The sequence below is a fragment of the Parambassis ranga genome, chromosome 13 (assembly GCF_900634625.1).
Source record: "Parambassis ranga chromosome 13, fParRan2.1, whole genome shotgun sequence".
Taxonomy (NCBI): domain Eukaryota; kingdom Metazoa; phylum Chordata; class Actinopteri; family Ambassidae; genus Parambassis; species Parambassis ranga.
The window spans coordinates 667350-686047 of record NC_041033.1 but is presented as its reverse complement, the minus strand read 5'-3'; the positions used below and the strand labels follow the sequence as shown (position 1 = coordinate 686047).

The following is an 18698-nucleotide window of genomic DNA, read 5'->3' as shown; positions in this document are numbered from 1 at the left end:
AACACAACACAGCACAACACAGCACAACACACAACACAGCACAACACAACACAGCACAGCACAGCACAGCACAGCACAGCACAACACAACACAACACAACACAGCACAGCACAACACAACAAAACACAACACAACACAGCACAACACAGCACAACACACAACACAGCACAACACAACACAACACAGCACAGCACAACACAGCACAGCACAACACAGCACAGCACAGCACAACACAACACAACACAACACAACACAGCACAGCACAACACAACACAACACAGCACAGCACAGCACAACACAGCACAGCAGGATGGACGGTGTAAGCCAGAACACATAGTGTACAGCATGTGTGTGCAATACAGGTTCAATTACAGTTTTTTTCTGATTGCTTAAGCACATTTCTGTAACTATTGGCTATTTGTGCAAAACTCTACACACAAATAAAAAAACCTTACACCAAATACGCAAAACATTGTAGATCTCTTGCAAAAGCTAATACATCTTGCTTAACTCTTCAAACCTTTGTAAAAATGGTATTTTTGTACCACACAGTTAACACAAACCATCATATTACTAAGCACACAATGTGCCAACTACACACTGATGGTATTAACTGAAAACACATCTGGCTTTTGCTTTCTCTGTGCACAAGGTCTGTCCATGTGAGGTCAAACTTTTGTCATAAATAGTTCTATAAACACAGGGATTCAAATTTCAAGTATGAATGTTTATTCACACACATCAAAACAAACACAAGAAAGCATACAATTTCACTGAAAGAGAGAGAAAATCATTGTCTCTCTGGGTCCGGCCACAGAATTTCATCAACGTCGCATGCAATGTCTTCTAGTCCAAGGCACCGGGGAACATGTCTCCTGGAGTGCTGTATCCAGGCCTGACATGATGCCTGGTCCATATCCTCGCATGCCTCCTTCCAGATGCTGGATGTCTAGTAATTCTGTGGAGTAACAGTTTCAGTTTTACATGTACAGTATTGTTTTTCTCATTAGAGTATGGTACTACTACAAAACTTAGAGTGAGGGAACTGTACTAACCCATTCTCATCAATATGTCCTTATGATGCTTGCTACAGTGTAGCGGCTCAGGCTGAACCCGTTGTCCAGCTTCCCTCAGGGTCATTCCATGGTTGATCACATGATCCACTATTGTAGCTCCGATGACATCAGTAATTCTATTTCTTCTTACCCTTCCTCCTTCCTCTTCACCTCCTCGTCCTCTTCCTCTAAATTCACCTCCTAGTCTTCGTCCTCCTCCTCTTCCTCCTGCTTCCTCATGTCCTCATCCTCCTCTAATTCTCGTTCTTCTCAGTCTTCTTCTCCCTCCATTGTTCTCCACACTGAAGCTTACCTGTGGCTTATTTACAGAGCTCATGCTGATTGCAAAGTGAACTAATGATGTAAAACAGTTCTCACATGTGACAGTGTAGCCAGACAGTTGGCAAAATAGTGTAAATACCAGCCATACATGTGTGTAGTTTTACTAGGAGTGTGTTGATCATTTGGAAGTTGTGTGTAAAGCAGTGAGTTGTGTTTACAGTTCAGCAAAAAGATGCTGTGAAGTGGATTATATTTATACAATTGCAAATTGTGTGTTACAAAAGTGCAAACTGAGTGTAAAGCAGTTTTTTTGCTTTTAGTTTTGCAAACTCAGTGAGTGATTTTGCTATAACTATTAATAGTTTTAGAAATTGTGCTATAAGAATCATTGATAGTGTTTAAGCATTCAGAAAAAACTGTAAAGAGAGCAGTTTGTGACCCTGGTACAGTTCACTGCATGATACAACACTGCAGTGGACTATAACAAGTTGCTTTTAATTTCCATACAAAATTATATTCACTGTACAAATACAGGCTACTGAAATGATGTCATCATGTGAATAATTAAATGTTTCATTACATAAATGCTGATGATAAATTAAACATAAGTATCCTCATTGTAGTAGAACCTTTAAAACTCGGTGACTCCTTTAGTTTTAGGCAGCTGTGTTTGGTCCATCTGGTGAATTATGACACAATCATCCATGAGCCAAATACAGAGACAAGAGTGAAATGACACGTGGAGGTCCACTCTGCCATATCTAACGATGGCTGCAAGATGGCCCCAAGTAGGCTGACTGAGTCATGGGGAGTTGTGTGAGGTTAGTGCTGGCTGCCGACAGCGCTGGCAGATGGGTTGTATGGTGCGATGACACAGAAGACACAGCCTGCCTCCTGGAAAGCTTCTCTCATCTCCACCTAGTGGGCCAAACCCAGGCAGCAGCACACACAGACAGGCCGGTCTCAGATTCATAAATCCTTTAACCCTCCCCTCACCACTCAGGTGAGGGGAGGGTTATACCAACTGATTTGCACTTTATTTATGCTGGTCTGATTTATTGTCAATAATACATTTTAGTACATAATGATTATGGCAAAAGAATTCCTGATAATGACATTATTATTGTGTCTCTTTCTTGGCAAAAGAATTACACTCACATCATGAGGTTGTTATACCCTCCTCTGTGCAGAGAATTGCAGACAAAAAGCCAGAAAAGCCCAACTTACCAGATGTTACCTGATGTAGATAATGCTAGTACTATTGCAATACTAACACATTATGTACTGCATACAGTTGTTTTTCATATTCAATAATATAGATGTCTAGACATTGGAATGAAACCCAACTGCACAGAAGCATCTTCTACCTTTAGTTTGAACCACAATAACCTTTTATTGGCTTTACCGTTGTACTGAGACATTCTCAGTTTATTTGAAAAGACATCTAAGGGCATATAATTCAAAAACATAATAACTACCAGCTAAAATATCTAAAAAATCTAAAAAGTGGCTTCTCTTGATTGCAAGATTGCAGATATTTCTCATATTAGCACACATACTGACCACTTCTCCGCTCAGTTTATAGCAGAGGCACAGAATTATATCAGCCTTAGACAGAAAGGTGTGTCAGCTTGTCTTACCAGTTTCGCCTGGTCCAGACACAGACCCACCACGGCCCCCCCACTGCCGGGTAGCTTCACTGCCGAGCCAAACTGAAAGAACCAACAAAGAACCTTATGACTGCACACACAGAAAACAGTGAATGCTGGTAAATACAGTATGCTGTGCCCTGAGCAGGCAGGGGAACCTTCGAGCTCCTACCTGCCGCGCCAGCTGAACCATCTTGAGATTCCCAGGACCCAGACAGTCTTCAGTATACACAGATCTGTGGAAATACTGTCAGCTGTGAGTGTCAGGCCATACATGAATGACTCAGCTCAGAACATAGTGTTTACCTCCGCAGCTCAAAGTTTTGGTCCATGAGCTGTGCCAGGCAGCTCCAGTCTTGGTGCTGGAAAGCAGCTCTGTGAGGACAAACATAAGTTTCATGGTTATGCTGCAACAAAGAAAAGCTGCAGCAAATAAAGACTGTGTGGTATATCTTTGCTATGTGCAACGTGTAGATGTAATTGTTGTTCTGTTGAATAATTATGTCTAACCTGTGCCCTTGTTTGACACTAATCGCTATATAAACAGCGGACTTCACAAACTAACCTTGCCTGATCGGTGAGCTCAGCAAAAGTCTTCATAGCCTCAACAACTATGGGCTCCCCTGTGGAAAAACATAGAACACAGAGGTAGTTCAACTCGTGTTTTCATTGCTAAAAGGAACAGAAAGATGTTAATATGTGCATAAAGGAATAAAAAAGGAAAAGAAGTAAACTAAATCCATATCAGTGACTTGTGTTTGGAGTGAAATGCTAATGTATTTTAAGCACTTTTCATGTCTTTAAGCATGTTAACACAGCTGAGGCTGATGGGAAACCTTTTAAAAGTGGTGCCAAATTAGCATCAAAAGGTGCTCCTACAGGACCATTTATAGGGGACATGAATGTCACATTTGAAGATCTCCTGGAAAGCAGTATCAATACTCATCACTGTGAAGTACAGCATCTTATCGTAATCATACAAATACTGTTGAAATCCCACAACTATCACCTCCTTTGTAGAGCTGCCATCATTCATTGATTAACTGAGGTACAAGGTACTGACTGTTGTGGCTGATATATATATATAAACAATATATATTTTTACTTTAAATTTTTGTTTTAAATTATTCTTTTGAAAAAACAAATGTACAAAGATGGAAGTAATCTTCACAAAAGTAATTCATTTTAAACACATCCTCAAAATAAAACGACAGGTACCATCACAGGGGGCCTCAGTAGAGTACATAAGAAATGAGTCCTAATCCTAGAAACGCATTAGCAAGTTGGCATTTGAGACTAGTTCAACAACTTTAGACTAGCCTTTAAAAAGGCCAAGGCCTTGGCAAAACAGGAGGAAATCTCAGAAACAAAAATGCTAAACATGCTAAGGTCAACATCATCTTCTTCTCCCATCATTAATTAATACGTCATTAAGGACAGGTGTAAAGAGTTTTAGAAAACACTACAAACCAGTTTTTTAAAGGCTGCGTGTTTTCTTTATGTGTGCGCCCAGTATTGATGGCACCGCTTGTAATAGTCAGCAGGCCAAAGTCTTCATTTGAATCATGTAAGACTTACAGCCAGCACTACAACAGCTTGTTGTACGTGGATGTTAGATATGTTTAGTATGGTAGAAGCTGCAATGTGGCTCAGGGGTCATTACTGTCCAGTTTCAGTCATATCATATCAATATAATATGACGGCCAAAACCAGGACGACCTGCAGACCCTTCCCCCCCTCAGAACCGCCTAGTGGTTTCTGTGAGAATGCAGCGATGTTTCTGTTTGAGTGTTAGTTGTGGACTATAATGCTAGTTCCACCAGATATAAATTGCCAAGCCAATTGGTCGACTGCACTGTGGGTGACATGTTTAAAAAAACAAGAGGCTAATAAACATTAGTGTTTGCATTTTAAATGATGATTGATCTTACATGTTTATGTAAAATTATGATCAGTTTTCTTCCCAATTGATTGACAGCCCTGGTCTTTACTGGTGTCTGCTGTGAAGACATACCACTGAGCCAGCGCTGGCGAATGTTGCTGTGGATGCGTCCAGAGTCACTGGGGTCGCTCAGGTAGGCCAGCCAGAACGGTGGAAGGTTACTCATGTCCATAGACACATAGTTCCCTGAGAATGGAAAGCACACATACACACATGGGTAAAATGTCCTCTGTACAACACTGTATCCTCAGTGTTTTCATCTGCTCTGATGTGAGTACCATAGCCCTGCACTTCCATGAGCTTCTTGCTGAAATCCATGTAGACCAAGCCTTCATAAACCTGCAACACACACAGAATGCCTCACAGTGGGTGTGAGAGGCAGCTCCACAGTGTCCACTGTGTGACCGACCTGCACCACTCTGTCCTGCAAGCCTGCAGTAATGAACAGCTCGTCTGTCTCCACATTCAGGATGAAGTTGGCTCGGATTGGTTTGGGGAGATCCTGAAGTGTATGAAACAGTGACAGACTGATGGACCGCTCTGACACGTGACATCTACCTCACACAATGAACACCACGGCATTAACACAACGTTCTTACACTATCTGTGATGTTGTAGAATTTCATTAGACACTTTAGGGTAGCTGAAACAATGGCACTGTAACAGGAGAAGATTGTTAAAGTCTACAAAATGATCTTAATACAGAGAACAGATGATCATAAAGAAATACTTACCTGCTTCCAGCAAGGCCCTTCATTTAAAGAGAGACATCATTGCATTGTTACAGGCTGTTATAGAAACCGTGCTTTATTCTGAATCTGAATGGATACTCACCACTTGCCGGGGAATGTTGGTGTCATACTTTAGTGTAAAGTTCTGCTTCGTCAAAGCAATGCTGCAAAGAAAAAACACAAAAAACACAATGCAAACATGACATTCTGTTTGATCAGTCCTGCACAGGTCTGTGGTTCTGTCTGCACATTCAGGCTTCATCTTTGCAAGAATTATCAATATATCTGACACCCTTTGTGAATGCTTTGTGCAAGATTGGAACCAGCCACACATCAGCCTGTGCTCCATTGTTTAGATATTGCCTGTTTATCATGCATTACAAGCAGCGGTGTTTGTTTTCTATGAGGAGCAGTAAAAAGCAGACACTGTTTGTCAGATAGTTACATTGGTCCTACGTTCACTCAATAAGATATGAATTATATCAAATATTTGAATTGCTGAATTAGTAGGTTTGCCCACTAACAAAGAAATGATCAGTCCATCATTTCAATGGTAGGTTTATTTTTGTTATTGTTCTGTCTCTCACTGTTCAAATAAACCCACCATTGAAATTAGAGACTGATCACTTTTTCCCAAACTGTAGATGAGTCATATTATGTACATATTTTCAGCCAAACTTCACCCAGCAATATTGCTAACAAGAAAAATGATTTGCTTTTGAGCTGAATCGTTTTGAATTGCATTATTTGGCACCACAAGCCAAGTGCCATTTATTTCCATTATATTGAAGAGAGGTCAGATCGTGCCCCAAACTCTGAAACTCAAATCAAATCAACTTATGACAATAACCATGATTATTTATTCATACACTCAACAAAAATATAAACGCAACACTTTTGTTTTTGCTCCCATGTTTCATGAGATGGACTTGAAGATCTAAACTTCATTGCAGATACACAATATTACCATTCCTCTCAAACATTGTTCACAAATCTGTCTAAATGTGTGATAGTGAGCACTTCTGCTTTGCTGAGATAATCCATCCCACCTCACAGGTGTGCCACATCAAGATGCTGATCTGACATCATGATTAGTGCACAGGTGTACCTCAAACTGCCCACAATAAAAGGCCACCCTGAAATGTGCATTTTGTTTCTGCTTTATTGGCAGAACCAGTCAGTATCTGGTGTGACCACCATTTGCCTCATGCAGTGCAACACATCTTCTTCGCATAGAGTTTATCAGATTGTCTATTGTGGCCTGTGGAATGTTGGTCCACTCCTCTTCAATGGCTGTGCGAAGTTGCTGGATATTAGTGGGAACTGGTGCACGCTGTCGTATACGCCGGTCAAGCACATCCCAAACATGTTCAATGGGTGACATGTCCGGTGAGTATGCTGGCCATGCAAGAACTGGGACATTTTCAGCTTCCAAGAATTGTGTACAGATCCTTGCAACATGGGGCTGTGCATTATCTTGCTGAAACATGAGGTGATGTTCATGGATGTATGGCACAACAATGGGCCTCAGGATCTCATCACGGTATCTCTGTGCATTCAAAATGCCATCAATAAAATGCACCTGTGTTCTTCGTCCATAACCGATGCCTGCCCATACCATGACCCCACCACCACCATGGGCCACTCGATCCACAACATTGACATCAGCAAAGCGCTCACCCACACGACGCCACACACGCTGTCTGCCATCTGCCCTGAACAATGTAAACCGAGATTCATCCGTGAAGAGAACACCTCTCCAACGTGCTAGACGCCATCGAATGTGAGCATTTGCCCACTCAAGTCTGTTACGGCGACGATCTGGAGTCAGGTTAAGACCCCGATGAGGACGACGAGCATGCAGTTGAGCTTCCCTGAGACGGTTTCTGACAGTTTGTGCAGAAATTGTTTGGTTATGCAAACCAATTGTTTCAGCAGCTGTCTGAGTGGCTGGTCTCAGACGATCTCGGAGGTGAACCTGCTGGATGTGGAGGTCCTGGGCTGGTGTGGTTACTCGTGGTCTGCGGTTGTGAGGCCGGTTGGATGTACTGCCATATTCTCTGAAACGCCTTTGGAGACGGCTTATGGTGGAGAAATGAACATTCAATGCACGAGCAACAGATCTGGTTGACATTCCTGCTGTCAGCATGCCAATTGCACGCTCCCTCAATGCTTGTGGCATCTGTGGCATTTTGCTGTGAGACAAAACTGCACATTTCAGGGTGGCCTTTTATTGTGGGCAGTTTGAGGTACACCTGTGCACTAATCATGATGTCAGATCAGCATCTTGATGTGGCACACCTGTGAGGTGGGATGGATTATCTCAGCAAAGCAGAAGTGCTCACTATCACACATTTAGACAGATTTGTGAACAATGTTTGAGAGGAATGGTAATATTGTGTATCTGGAATGAAGTTTAGATCTTCAAGTCCATCTCATGAAACATGGGAGCAAAAACAAAAGTGTTGCGTTTATATTTTTGTTGAGTGTATTTATATATATATAAAATAAAACAAAATATTTTGTTTTGGGGGTCAATAATTACTTAAATATACTAAAAGATTGATTGTTGATTTAAGCATTCGAAAGTTAAAATTAAATAATATTTTATTGAATTTTCCTTGTTTAAAAAAAGGTTTTCAGAACTGGCATTAGGTTTGCACATGGAAATGCACATAGTTGCAGGGATACTAATCTCACCCTTGTTTGGAGCAGAACTGGTAGAACTTCTTACATGTTGCCTGCAGCAGCCGGAGACCTCCCAGGTACCTGCAGCAAAGACACAGAGGAATAAACCCTGTGAAGCAGCGGCTCTGCTGAGTTCACTGCACATGCTGCTCACTCACCCTTCCTTCCTGCTGATGCAGAATAGATCTTGCAAACTTCCAAACTCTGTAGGGTCATTAAGTGGATGAGGCACCAGAATCTACATTAAAAAAAATCACATTACTTCAGCACAGCTTGTCCCGGATGGCAGTGGTAATTACTGAGAGTGTACATGTTTGTGTTACCAAAGTCTGGCTTTCCACAAGAGTGACCTCAGCCCAGAAGTTAGAGATGGTCATGGCGATGGTTTTTCCATGGAAGCCATCCGAAGGATTGCCCATTAACCCAACCCTGTGAGTCATCACACATTTGAACATCAGCTTTGAATGAGTCTATTGGGGGTGTTGTAATATGAACTGAGGGCAGAATTCATGTGTGTAAATCATTCAGATTCAGATTCAGAAAACTTTATTTGTCCCTGAGGAGCAACTTAAGGCACAAGTGAGCAGCTTGAAATATAAAATACAATAAAATAGAGTAGAAATAGGTACAAATCAAATATTAAGTATGTCCAGGTTATCAAGTCATACATGTTATGACTATTCAAATGTCCATGAACAATGTAAACAGATTGTAAAGTGGCTGAAGTGCAAATGTAAGCAGTAAACAGTAGTATCAGGGAATATGTATGTGCAGGTTAAAGCTAAGGTAAAAAAGGTAATAGCAGCGATTAAGAATTACAGGTATGTGAGGTAGGGGGTGGGGGGCAGGGGGAAGGTTGACTGTACTGTGGTTGTGTGTTGACTGGAGAGGAGAGAGAGTGTGGGGAGGAGTTAAGGAGAAGGATGGCTTTGGGAATGAAGGCGGCCTTTCTTCTTTGGGCTCTGCAGGCGGGGCAGCGGAGCCGCCGTCTAGAGGGGAGCCACTGAAATGCTGAGTGGAGGACGTGTGCTCTCTGAGGATTTTTACTGCCAGGTTGAGAGTCTGTTGGCCATGAGTCTGAGCAGGAGTTCTTACAGGCAGGCCAATGATCTTAGAGCAGACTGAGACAGTGCTCTGTAGTCGGTTCCTGTTGTGGAGGCTGATGGAGTGGAGCCAGCAGGTTATTGTAGAGAATGTCTTTACTGACTCCAAAGAAGCTGAGTTTCCTCAGGAGGTAGAGACGTTGCTGGCACCTTCTGAGTCTCTTCGGTGTTGGAGGAGAATTTCAGGTTGTCAAAGATGGTGCCCAGATATCTGACCTCCTCAACCAGCTCCACTGGCTCTCTGTGGATGATGGTGGTGGCTGCAGTAGTCAGGTGCCTCTGTTTCTTGGAATAAGTCACGACTAGCTCCTTGGTCTTACTGACATTCAGTTCCAAGTGTGAGCTGTCGCACATTCAATGTAGGGTGTAGAGATCTGAGGGATAAATGGTGTTGGATGATGGTGGACTTAATGCTGGAGTGTTGTCTTCTTGCTGAATCTCGTTGATCTGTCTCAAGGTCTCTGTTGAAGTGGGGACTCCGAGTTTCATCCATGTTACAAACTGCTGCAGAAATCTGCCAGGATCCTCCTCAAAGTGTCTCTGTGTGCTAAAACTGACTCTGAGTAGTTTCAGGACACCGTGAGCTGGCAGCTTGGTCATTTGGAGTTTGCTGTGAATAACCACATGTACAGCCAACTCTGTGTCATCAGATCAGGCCTTTGAGGGCAGAGGGTCCTATTCGAGGGTCTCTCTCTGCCAAGTTTCAATTCATCATCACCATGCTGGAAAAACTGATGCCACCATCTCCATGAGATGTAGTAGGTGCTTTACTAACTTTTCTCTTTTACCCAAAACTGAAACAAACATCACATTTAAGTAAATTGTATGTGAATGTATTGAAAGCTGTGTCTCTCTCTGTCTTAGAAAATGAATGTATTAATCCCCTCCTGGTGTCACGACCTGGTTGTGGTTTTGTTTTCCTTGTTTTGGGTTTTTAGTTTAATCTGTGCTCAGTTATTGTTTCCTGTAGCTCTGGTGTTTTGTTTTCCTGGGTTTGTGTTTAGTTGTCTAGTCTTGTCTTGTGTTTCCTGTTTTACTTTGGTAGTCCTGTCCTCCCTGTGTATTGTCTTGAGTTTTGCTTCCTGGGTTTTCCCTCCTTGTTGATTACCAGCCCTGCCCTCATGTGTGTCACCTGTGCCTCGTTGTCTTCTCTGGTCCCCTTGTATATAGTCTGTGTCTTCCCCTTTGTCCTTGCTAGTTCGTCTCATCTGTGTGGGCTTTGTTTTGTTCCCGGTCTCGTCCATGCCATGCCATGCTATGCTTTGCCCAAGGTAGTCTCTTTGTTCATGTTATGTTTTTGAACCCTCGCTAAGTATCCTAGTTTTTGCTTTTCTAGTTTTGCCACGTGTAGTGTGATTTTCAGTTAGTTATTTTGTACTTTACCTTTTTGACCACGACAAGTGTGATTTTTAGTTTTGTATTGGTTTTGCCCTCCTGGCCTTTAAATAAAAGACTGTTTTTTGAACATTTAAGCCGCTCTGCGTCCTGCAACTGTGTCCGCTCTCCTCACAAAACCCTGACACCTGGCTAATTTTGTGTCTGTGTTTTCATACCTGGCATATGACCGGCATGTGATTGGTTTAGCAGGGTTGTCCTTCTGCTTGGTGGAGTAGTGGGTGAGCCACTTGGTGTAGTCTGAAAGCCCCTGAGGGGAAACAATTGGATATGACAGTTTTTAAAGTTAAACTAATTAAACATGAACTGTTCCTGCAGCTTCTTAATGTCACAGTGCAGCTTGAGCACACTGTGACATGTCTGCAAGCTAAAACATATTAGCATTATTCATACTAACCACTTGTCCAATGAGCTGGAAGCCAGTAGGGAGCTTCATACCAAATACATCGAGCTGCTTCTCATTGATGAGCCACTCCTGGAGAGACACAGGAGTTACTTATCATATAGTGTTACTACATGACAGGAGCCACACAGAGGCTTCAGTGTCATTTACCCAGAACTGTCCAAAGGTCCTGCATGTGGCAGCAGGCTGCAGGCTGAGAAAATGTGACATGTAGGACAGTGTCTCTCTCCTGATGCAGTAGAACACCACGCTAGCCAGCCTGGACTCTGTCAAACCTTCCTGTGGTTTCTCCAAGAAGTGAGTAATCCTGATACATAAAACTACAACCAATCAAAACCACAAAACAGTCACATGTAACAGGAACCAAAGGGGCTGCCTCTGCTCACCTATGGGTATCAGGGCAGACCTCCACAATGCCCCTGGTGCTGCTTTTCTCACTTTCTTCCAACTCGTAGTATATCATCAGCTCTCCAGGCTGCACCTCAACACCAGAGATATAGGGTTTGAATGATGTCTCCATCAAAACTAATACATTCTTTAGTATCAGTCAGATAAATAGAAATATTGTAATTTCCACTTCAACCTCATAGTTTCAGTGTTGTCTTGCTGTCCCGAAGTAAAAGAGACAACAGTACTGATGTGTGTCTTTTTTAGCACAAACATCCCGCTGAGAAACCAAACGTTCTCCTGGAAAACGTATGTTCAAAATCAGACCACACTGTCTGTATGATACTGATACTGAGTAAGAGGTGCTGGTGGATGTTTGTATGAATGTTAATGACATCATCTATGATACATGACTCTCACCTGTGACCTGAAGAAGCTGATAACCTGAGCAATGTCAAAGTTCTGGTCTGCACACAGCATGTCTCCGGCAATCTGCACACCCAGAAAATTACTGCTAATCATAAAATAAGCTAAGCAGGCAAGGAAACATTATAAAATACACCAGGGACCTACCACCATGATGTCATCCTGCAGCTTGCGGCTGCGTATGGCCAGCTCCAGGTCTGCCACGGCCCCAAGGCGGTCCTCCAAAGTAGTGCTGCCATCGTTTATGACATTTTCTACAGGAAAGTCATTGGCTGTGGCCCAGCGCTCGTAGTGCTTATACCTGCTCAGTGTTGGAGAATGTGACGTCTTAGCAGGAACTGTGTAACAACACTATCAACTATCAACAGCAGCAGTGTCGACTCACTTGTCTGCATTAGTGACCAGATACACCTCAGAGAAGAGCTGCCGCCTGCAGAGAGTCAGAGCAGTGGTTGTTAGAGATGGGACACGGGATCATCAGGAATGAGGCTTGGTGCTGTCTCACGTACATGTTGACAGTTTCCCACCAGAAGTCCAGGATCTTCTTTCCTCCAATGCCGGGAAGCAAAGCTTTGGGCACCCCGGTCAGGTGGCTGTACAGGCCGGTGTTCTGGCAGGGAGGGAGGAGAGGACACCTGTAAGATCCAGCATGCAGCTCCTCTGCTGTCTGGCTTCATCAGTGTTGATATATACTTCATGGAAAACGTGTGCATGTGTGCATGAGTAACCATGGCCAGTAATTTGTTTGCATTCATTTACGCCTTATTCTACTAAAATGTGTGGGTTTGCCAAACTTGGCGATGCAGCTGGTATAAACAGACTGACACCTATAATGCAGCACATGTAAAACGTCACTAGTTTTAGGAAAAACATCAACTTCTCCAGTGCTCGGTAGGAGGCGCTAAAGCCCATTATAAACCAGAGATTATGCCGTGCCACAAAATTACTGTGTATGGATCGCACACTAGCTGAATGCCTCATGCATGATTCGGATTATGTACATTTCCGCACTGGCGAGTTACAAACAAGGTACACACAATGGCCACGTAACGCAGCGTCAAGGTGCTGGACTCCTGAAAGCACTCGGCCGTTATCACTGCTGTGAACTTTGCACCGTGTTGGTGATCTGCAGCGCTTCAGCCCACTTACCTTAATTTGCGTTTCTAGGACGGTGCCGTGACCGGCTACTAGTAGAATGCAGATCATTGTCAACTCAGCTTGTTTACAGAGCCAGCGGTTAGCAAATGTCTGCAAGTAGACTACGGCATAAACTACAGCTTATTCTCCAGCGCCAATGACCAGGAGGACTTCCGGAAAGACCCTTCAAAATAAAACTACAACACACAGCTTTGATCGTAGTACCTGAGGTGAAATACAATAAATCCACATCTTTAACCAATTTATCAAGTTTAATAAACACAATGAAAGTGCTTTGTGGCATACAGTATAGTATTTAATTTTTTTATTATAAAGACATACATAGCCTACTAACAATGCAATGCTTACCAACCCCGTTTATTTACTTAGTTACATTGTCCCTGTGAGGCTTCATGAAACAAAGGAAATACAAAGCTGAAGCAGATGGAATAGATGGCAAACTTGGTTTAAACTGGTCAAATATACAGATAAAATATGTCAACACAATTTTTGTTTAGAGACATTAAGGTGAGTGCTTTTGATACAGAGGAGCAGAGAGTTAAAGCAAAAAAAACTGGCCATATTCTAGAGATTACTGTACGGGCTAATAAACAATCAGAATGTTTGTAGATGAAGGTGTTCGATGAGGGCTTTGCTGGACAGGCTCAATTCTGTTTTAAGATATGTAATGATTGTAATGATTTCAATGCTGGAAATGAAATGAAAAAAAAAACTTATTGTTGTGATTTAGTCAGATTTGAATGTTTAAGACAATATTCAAAATCCCCCCCATTGTTCATGCACAATCTATCACAAGTATCTCAAAGAATTTCAAGTACTCTTTTGGCCCATGGTGGTTGTCTTCAAAACGCCCATTGGCAGCAGGCTGGTCACTGGCTGTCTGTGCTGGATGATCCCACAATGCCATGCTGTCGCAAAAGATTCCTCAGGATCTGATTCTTCGCCTTCCAGTCTTCCACCTGAGCAGCAGCACAGAAGATTTATGAGCAACTATTGTTTTAACTCTAATAAGAAAATGGGCAGTACTTATGTGTGAGAATAGCAGGCTGATTATCTGTATATCTGGATGATTTTGGCTGATTAATACATAAATTATGAGATTTAAAATAATAGTATTTGGCATGCTGTTACTCTAGTAAACTCTTACTAGATGGGCAGCTGTTCTTTGTGTGTCACTTGTGTACATTTTTTTTTAAAGTGTAATTATTAAAGTTTTATTATTATTATTATTATACTAAAACTCGAATCCAACATGCTAGCATATATCATCAGCACTCACTGACATACCTCCTGTCTGAGTAGCTGGTTGTCAATCCTGAGACGATCCAGGACACTGATATCTTCCCCCAGCTTTAGGTTGCTCTGTCGGAGTTCCTTGATATACTCACAGGCTTTGGACAAGATCCCTCCTTTACTCTGAAATGACATCCACACAGGTTTGAATTCTTTCTCACATAGAAATGATTAACCTTTGAGCAAGACATAAGCTATGAGGGTTTCTTTGCTGCCAATGTCAAATACAGATTTGAGTAGATTTATGAACACTCACCTGTCCTGTCTTGGTGTAGTCTACATTACAATCAGGGATTGCTTTTGAAAGCTGCACGATCCAGTTGTTGATCTTGTCCCTACGCCTGCGCTCCACTGTTGGAACAACATTTGCTTTTGACACTTCTCTAGGAAAGAAAGGCAAAAAATGTCCCTTCAACTTTTCACACAGGATGTAAGCACTAACCTTCGTTGTGCTGGGCTCGCCGTTTCTCATCCCTGGAGGCCCGAGGAGCTTCCTGCTTTCTAGATATCAGATCAGAACAAATATGAAGATGGTTAACAGCATCTGTAATAGAATCTGTGTTAATAGTAAACACAGAAAAGAAACAGTGCTCTGATTCTGTGAAGTAATTACGCTATGTATGGTTGAGTGCGTGGTGCGATTGTCCTTTGATTGGATCCCGTCAAAACCTCCTGGGGTGACATCATCACATAAAGCTGCCCTGAAAGAAACAAGCACAGCTGCCATTGTCCTTTCCTTTGAACAAAGCATTTGTGGGTGCCTTACATGTTTGTGTAATAATTACCTGTGGATGTGGTCTGGCCAAGAATTGTGTCAGATGCCTGCACTGTAGTCACCATGGTGCCAGTGGTGGCATCTGCAATGGTGGCAGGGTAGTATGTGTACTGTGTCTCATTGCTGCCATCTCCCTCCAACCCCTCTGACTGGGAGAAGACAGCCTAAAAGCAGCAAAAACAAAAATTCATTCATTTTGCATTTCAAAACTCACAACCTGGTTACAATCCATCAAAGCAACATTTATTACTGTGATTTTCTAGGTCCTAAGATTTTGTTTAAGCTGTCCAACAAGCACAAAATCAAAACCGAGTGGATTGCTGCTTCATTAACTCATTCATCACTGCTTTCTTTTTTCACAATAACATGTAGTACATATTCAGGGTTCATTCACACTTTCCATTACAAAATTGCAGACTTATAGAACATCAGACATTTAATACGTTTAACATTTATTATGTAGGTAAATGTCTTAAAATCAATCATGTCTGTTTATACATAGCATAATAAAGTTCCAGCAACTAAGTCACTATTATGAATTTGAAAACAGAAGGCAGGTCAATTAATCACCCACTGAAACTCAAACATGTTGAATTCATTTTAAATGTTTTGGTCATTGGTGATTAGACTTAGTTAAGTTGGAAGTTCGTGTGCAGCATAATATGTATGTTTAGACACATATAAAAGTGCTTAGAAACAGATGGGCATGGTCTTATCCAAAGTTGTTTTCACCTGTGTGACGCTCTGAGTGGTAGCAGGGAAACCAGCGACTAGGCTGACTGCTGCAGTTCCATCTGTCTGACCCTCCAACTGGCCATCTGACACCTGTATTACTCTGTAGGTCACCTGCAATCAAACACATTACACTAAGTGGGCCATATCTAGTTACTGCTGAAGAATACATACATCTATGCAGAGCATACACATCTAAATCTCACTTCTAGGGCTATGTCTTTAAGTAGGTCCCCAGTACACTAGAGCAGCGTGGAGGCTGGCACCGTATATCACGACATGCTCACAGAAAAACATATATAGTTAACAGACCGTTTTTGCTAATACGTTTCTAGTGCAAATTTAAATTATTCATAGCAACTTAAATTATGACGGACAAACGATTGTATCAAATCCGCTCTGCTCACAATGGACACATTGCACATGCTTACACTGATGATTGTTATAAAGCTGATTATCCAGGACAGAGTGAGGGAAAAAATAGATTACTTAATTAAAAAGAGCTCTTCTTGGCCACTAATTTTGTATGTGGGGGGATAACATTATAGGAAACTACTTAACCATAGAGCCTGACCGTGACCTATATAACAATACAGTTGTATATTCACATCAGCTGGTATTTCTTACTGAAAAAGATTCCATGAATATATGGCATCACAGAGTTTAGGGCTGCCTTCACGTGAACTGTTTTGAATACTCCCAGCAATGTGCAGCACATGTAGCAGTGCAACATGCTAACAGCATGGTGGCGCAGTTGGCATGTGGCTTGTAATACTGCAGTGTGTGAAAAATAATAACAAAACATTTACAGTCAATATAGCCCTGACATAATCCTGTTCCTGACAACTGCCAGCAATGCAGCTGGCTGCTATTAAGATCATAGAATAATATGCTGATGTTAGCATAATACCTAAATAATGGTATTCGTCCCAAAAATCCAATATTATTTATTTGTGTATAAGGATTAGAGGTAGTATTTTGTGGCCATGTACACACTGCCATATTACCAGCTGTGTAAAACTGACAGCACAGCAGCATTACAAAAACACACCACTTTGTATGGAACGCCTGCATTAGATATGAACATGTTTACTGTGGAGGCATTAGGCCTGTTTTGGAAGGAGAAAATGGAAAATGAGTAGACTAACCTCCATTCAAATGTCTCTAGTGTGCTCTTTCTTTTCAGTTCTGCAATATTAACCCATCATCTATCACACTGTTTTCATCAGTTTGGGTTCTGTGTGGCATCTCTGAGTGCTCTGTGATTGACTCAGTTATAACCGGCTCCCAGTGAAGTCAAAGAATGCAGTCAGAGATGAAATGCACCTCACTGCTCCACCCTACCTGCCCGCCAGCTCCTTCCGTCTTGAAGAGATATTTGATGGGTTGGTCAGAGAAGGTGGCAGCGGACTGGATGGTGGCGATAGCTGCTGGATCCTCTGCTGTAGCCACGGACCCTGCACACCATGTGGGAACACTTAACCACTCTGTAAACTCCCAGGTTAGAAGAGCTTTAAGAAAGGTGTATGACTCATAACTGACATGTTCATACAAATACACTGCAATATACACGATGTTACACTAAAATCCCACATTTAATCTCAACGGTTTCAGACCTGTGACAACGATAAACCCAGTAGTGTTTACCTTCCTCGTTAACAGTAACACTCCCGTCTGGTTCAGGGCTTTTCTGTTGGCTATACACATGGAAATGCAATTTAAAAAGTTGCGTTGTGTTTAAGTGAACATATGATTCAATTTGGGGTGTTTGGGTTAGCGGGCTGCTAGCTTAATTTTGTTGTCATTAGTCAACCATGGCGCACGTTACAGCCCAACTTACCTCTTCATCTCTAGCGAAGGTCTCAGACAAGAAGACCGCCTTCACTCTCTCCCGCAGCCAGCCTGTAAAACAACATACGTTTGACAACAAGGCAGAATGGACTCTGTTCGAGGCGTCAGAACACGGATTAGCACTGTTTTAGCACTGTTTGACGGGCATGCCCCTCTGATAAGATGAATACAGCAAGGCTTCTAGAAAGGCTTGGCGGTAGCTAGCTTTATGAGCCGAGTAACAGCGAAAGTTACCATTAACCACACCGGAAACGGCTTCACATCACTTCAAGAGTTAGAGTGGGTTTTTTGTGCGTGTGCGTGTAAAAGCACACCTTTTAATCTGGTAAGCAGACCGGAAGTCACGGCTGTCATTGTTACTGCTCGCTACGGATCGTCTCTTTCTGCTCACTCGGCCCCAGAGGTTTTTACAGATGTTTAACCAAGCACTTTACTTGCTGCTGCCTTATGGAAGCATTATGTGAAACCGCTGAACAGCACAATGTAAACTGGTACACAGCGGCCTACAGCACGCACACGGTGCGACATTCTGCTGTGAACATACACCAGACAGGACAAAGGTCTACTTACGCCGCAGTCGTCCCTCCTCCGATATTTGTCAACAGACCCGTTTCTGTGTCTGCTCTACGCATGCGCAACAGGAAATTAAGTCACCCGGTTCCAGATCAGTTCTGAAATGTTGAGTATAAACCCTGAAGTCTTTTTATTATTATAAACCCTGAAGTCTGCCAGTCTTATTTTCATTTTACAAACATATAGATAATAGATATTATGAAACACTACATTTAGCACACGTTTTGCACAGTCTGCTATAGTTATGCATGGCTG

The 18698-nt window shown here is 42.3% G+C and overlaps 2 protein-coding genes across 5 annotated transcripts; both read right to left on the bottom strand.

Moving 5' to 3' along the window:
• Positions 1-1772: 1772 nt before the first annotated feature.
• gkup (glucuronokinase with putative uridyl pyrophosphorylase) lies at positions 1773-13361 on the bottom strand. 2 transcript variants are annotated; one of them, XM_028419851.1, is made up of 23 exons: positions 13211-13361; positions 12571-12671; positions 12447-12491; positions 12209-12362; positions 12056-12127; positions 11635-11729; positions 11399-11555; positions 11243-11320; positions 11004-11095; positions 8671-8776; positions 8506-8585; positions 8360-8428; positions 5763-5823; positions 5663-5679; positions 5528-5585; positions 5338-5430; positions 5207-5267; positions 5001-5114; positions 3552-3609; positions 3293-3361; positions 3159-3222; positions 2978-3049; positions 1773-2255 (listed from the first exon to the last, which is right to left on the bottom strand). In XM_028419851.1, the coding sequence occupies exons 1-23, from the start codon at positions 13265-13267 to the stop codon at positions 2160-2162; spliced, it is 1869 nt and encodes a 622-aa protein (XP_028275652.1). In that variant the 5' UTR covers positions 13268-13361; the 3' UTR covers positions 1773-2159. The 2 variants fall into 2 exon arrangements, with proteins under 2 accessions (XP_028275652.1, XP_028275653.1); XM_028419852.1 differs by having other exon boundaries at positions 11635-11723.
• Positions 13362-13501: 140 nt separating this feature from the next.
• On the bottom strand, positions 13502-18502 carry usf1 (upstream transcription factor 1). Of its 3 annotated transcripts, none has more exons than XM_028420555.1 (11): positions 18441-18502; positions 17860-17921; positions 17667-17716; positions 17364-17476; positions 16020-16133; positions 15298-15451; positions 15126-15213; positions 14955-15013; positions 14769-14863; positions 14507-14635; positions 13502-14178 (listed from the first exon to the last, which is right to left on the bottom strand). In XM_028420555.1, the coding sequence occupies exons 2-11, from the start codon at positions 17865-17867 to the stop codon at positions 14089-14091; spliced, it is 900 nt and encodes a 299-aa protein (XP_028276356.1). In that variant the 5' UTR covers positions 17868-17921; positions 18441-18502; the 3' UTR covers positions 13502-14088. The 3 variants fall into 3 exon arrangements, with proteins under 3 accessions (XP_028276356.1, XP_028276358.1, XP_028276357.1); XM_028420557.1 differs by lacking the exon at positions 18441-18502 and adding an exon at positions 18105-18139; XM_028420556.1 differs by lacking the exon at positions 18441-18502 and having other exon boundaries at positions 17860-18098.
• Positions 18503-18698: the final 196 nt, after the last annotated feature.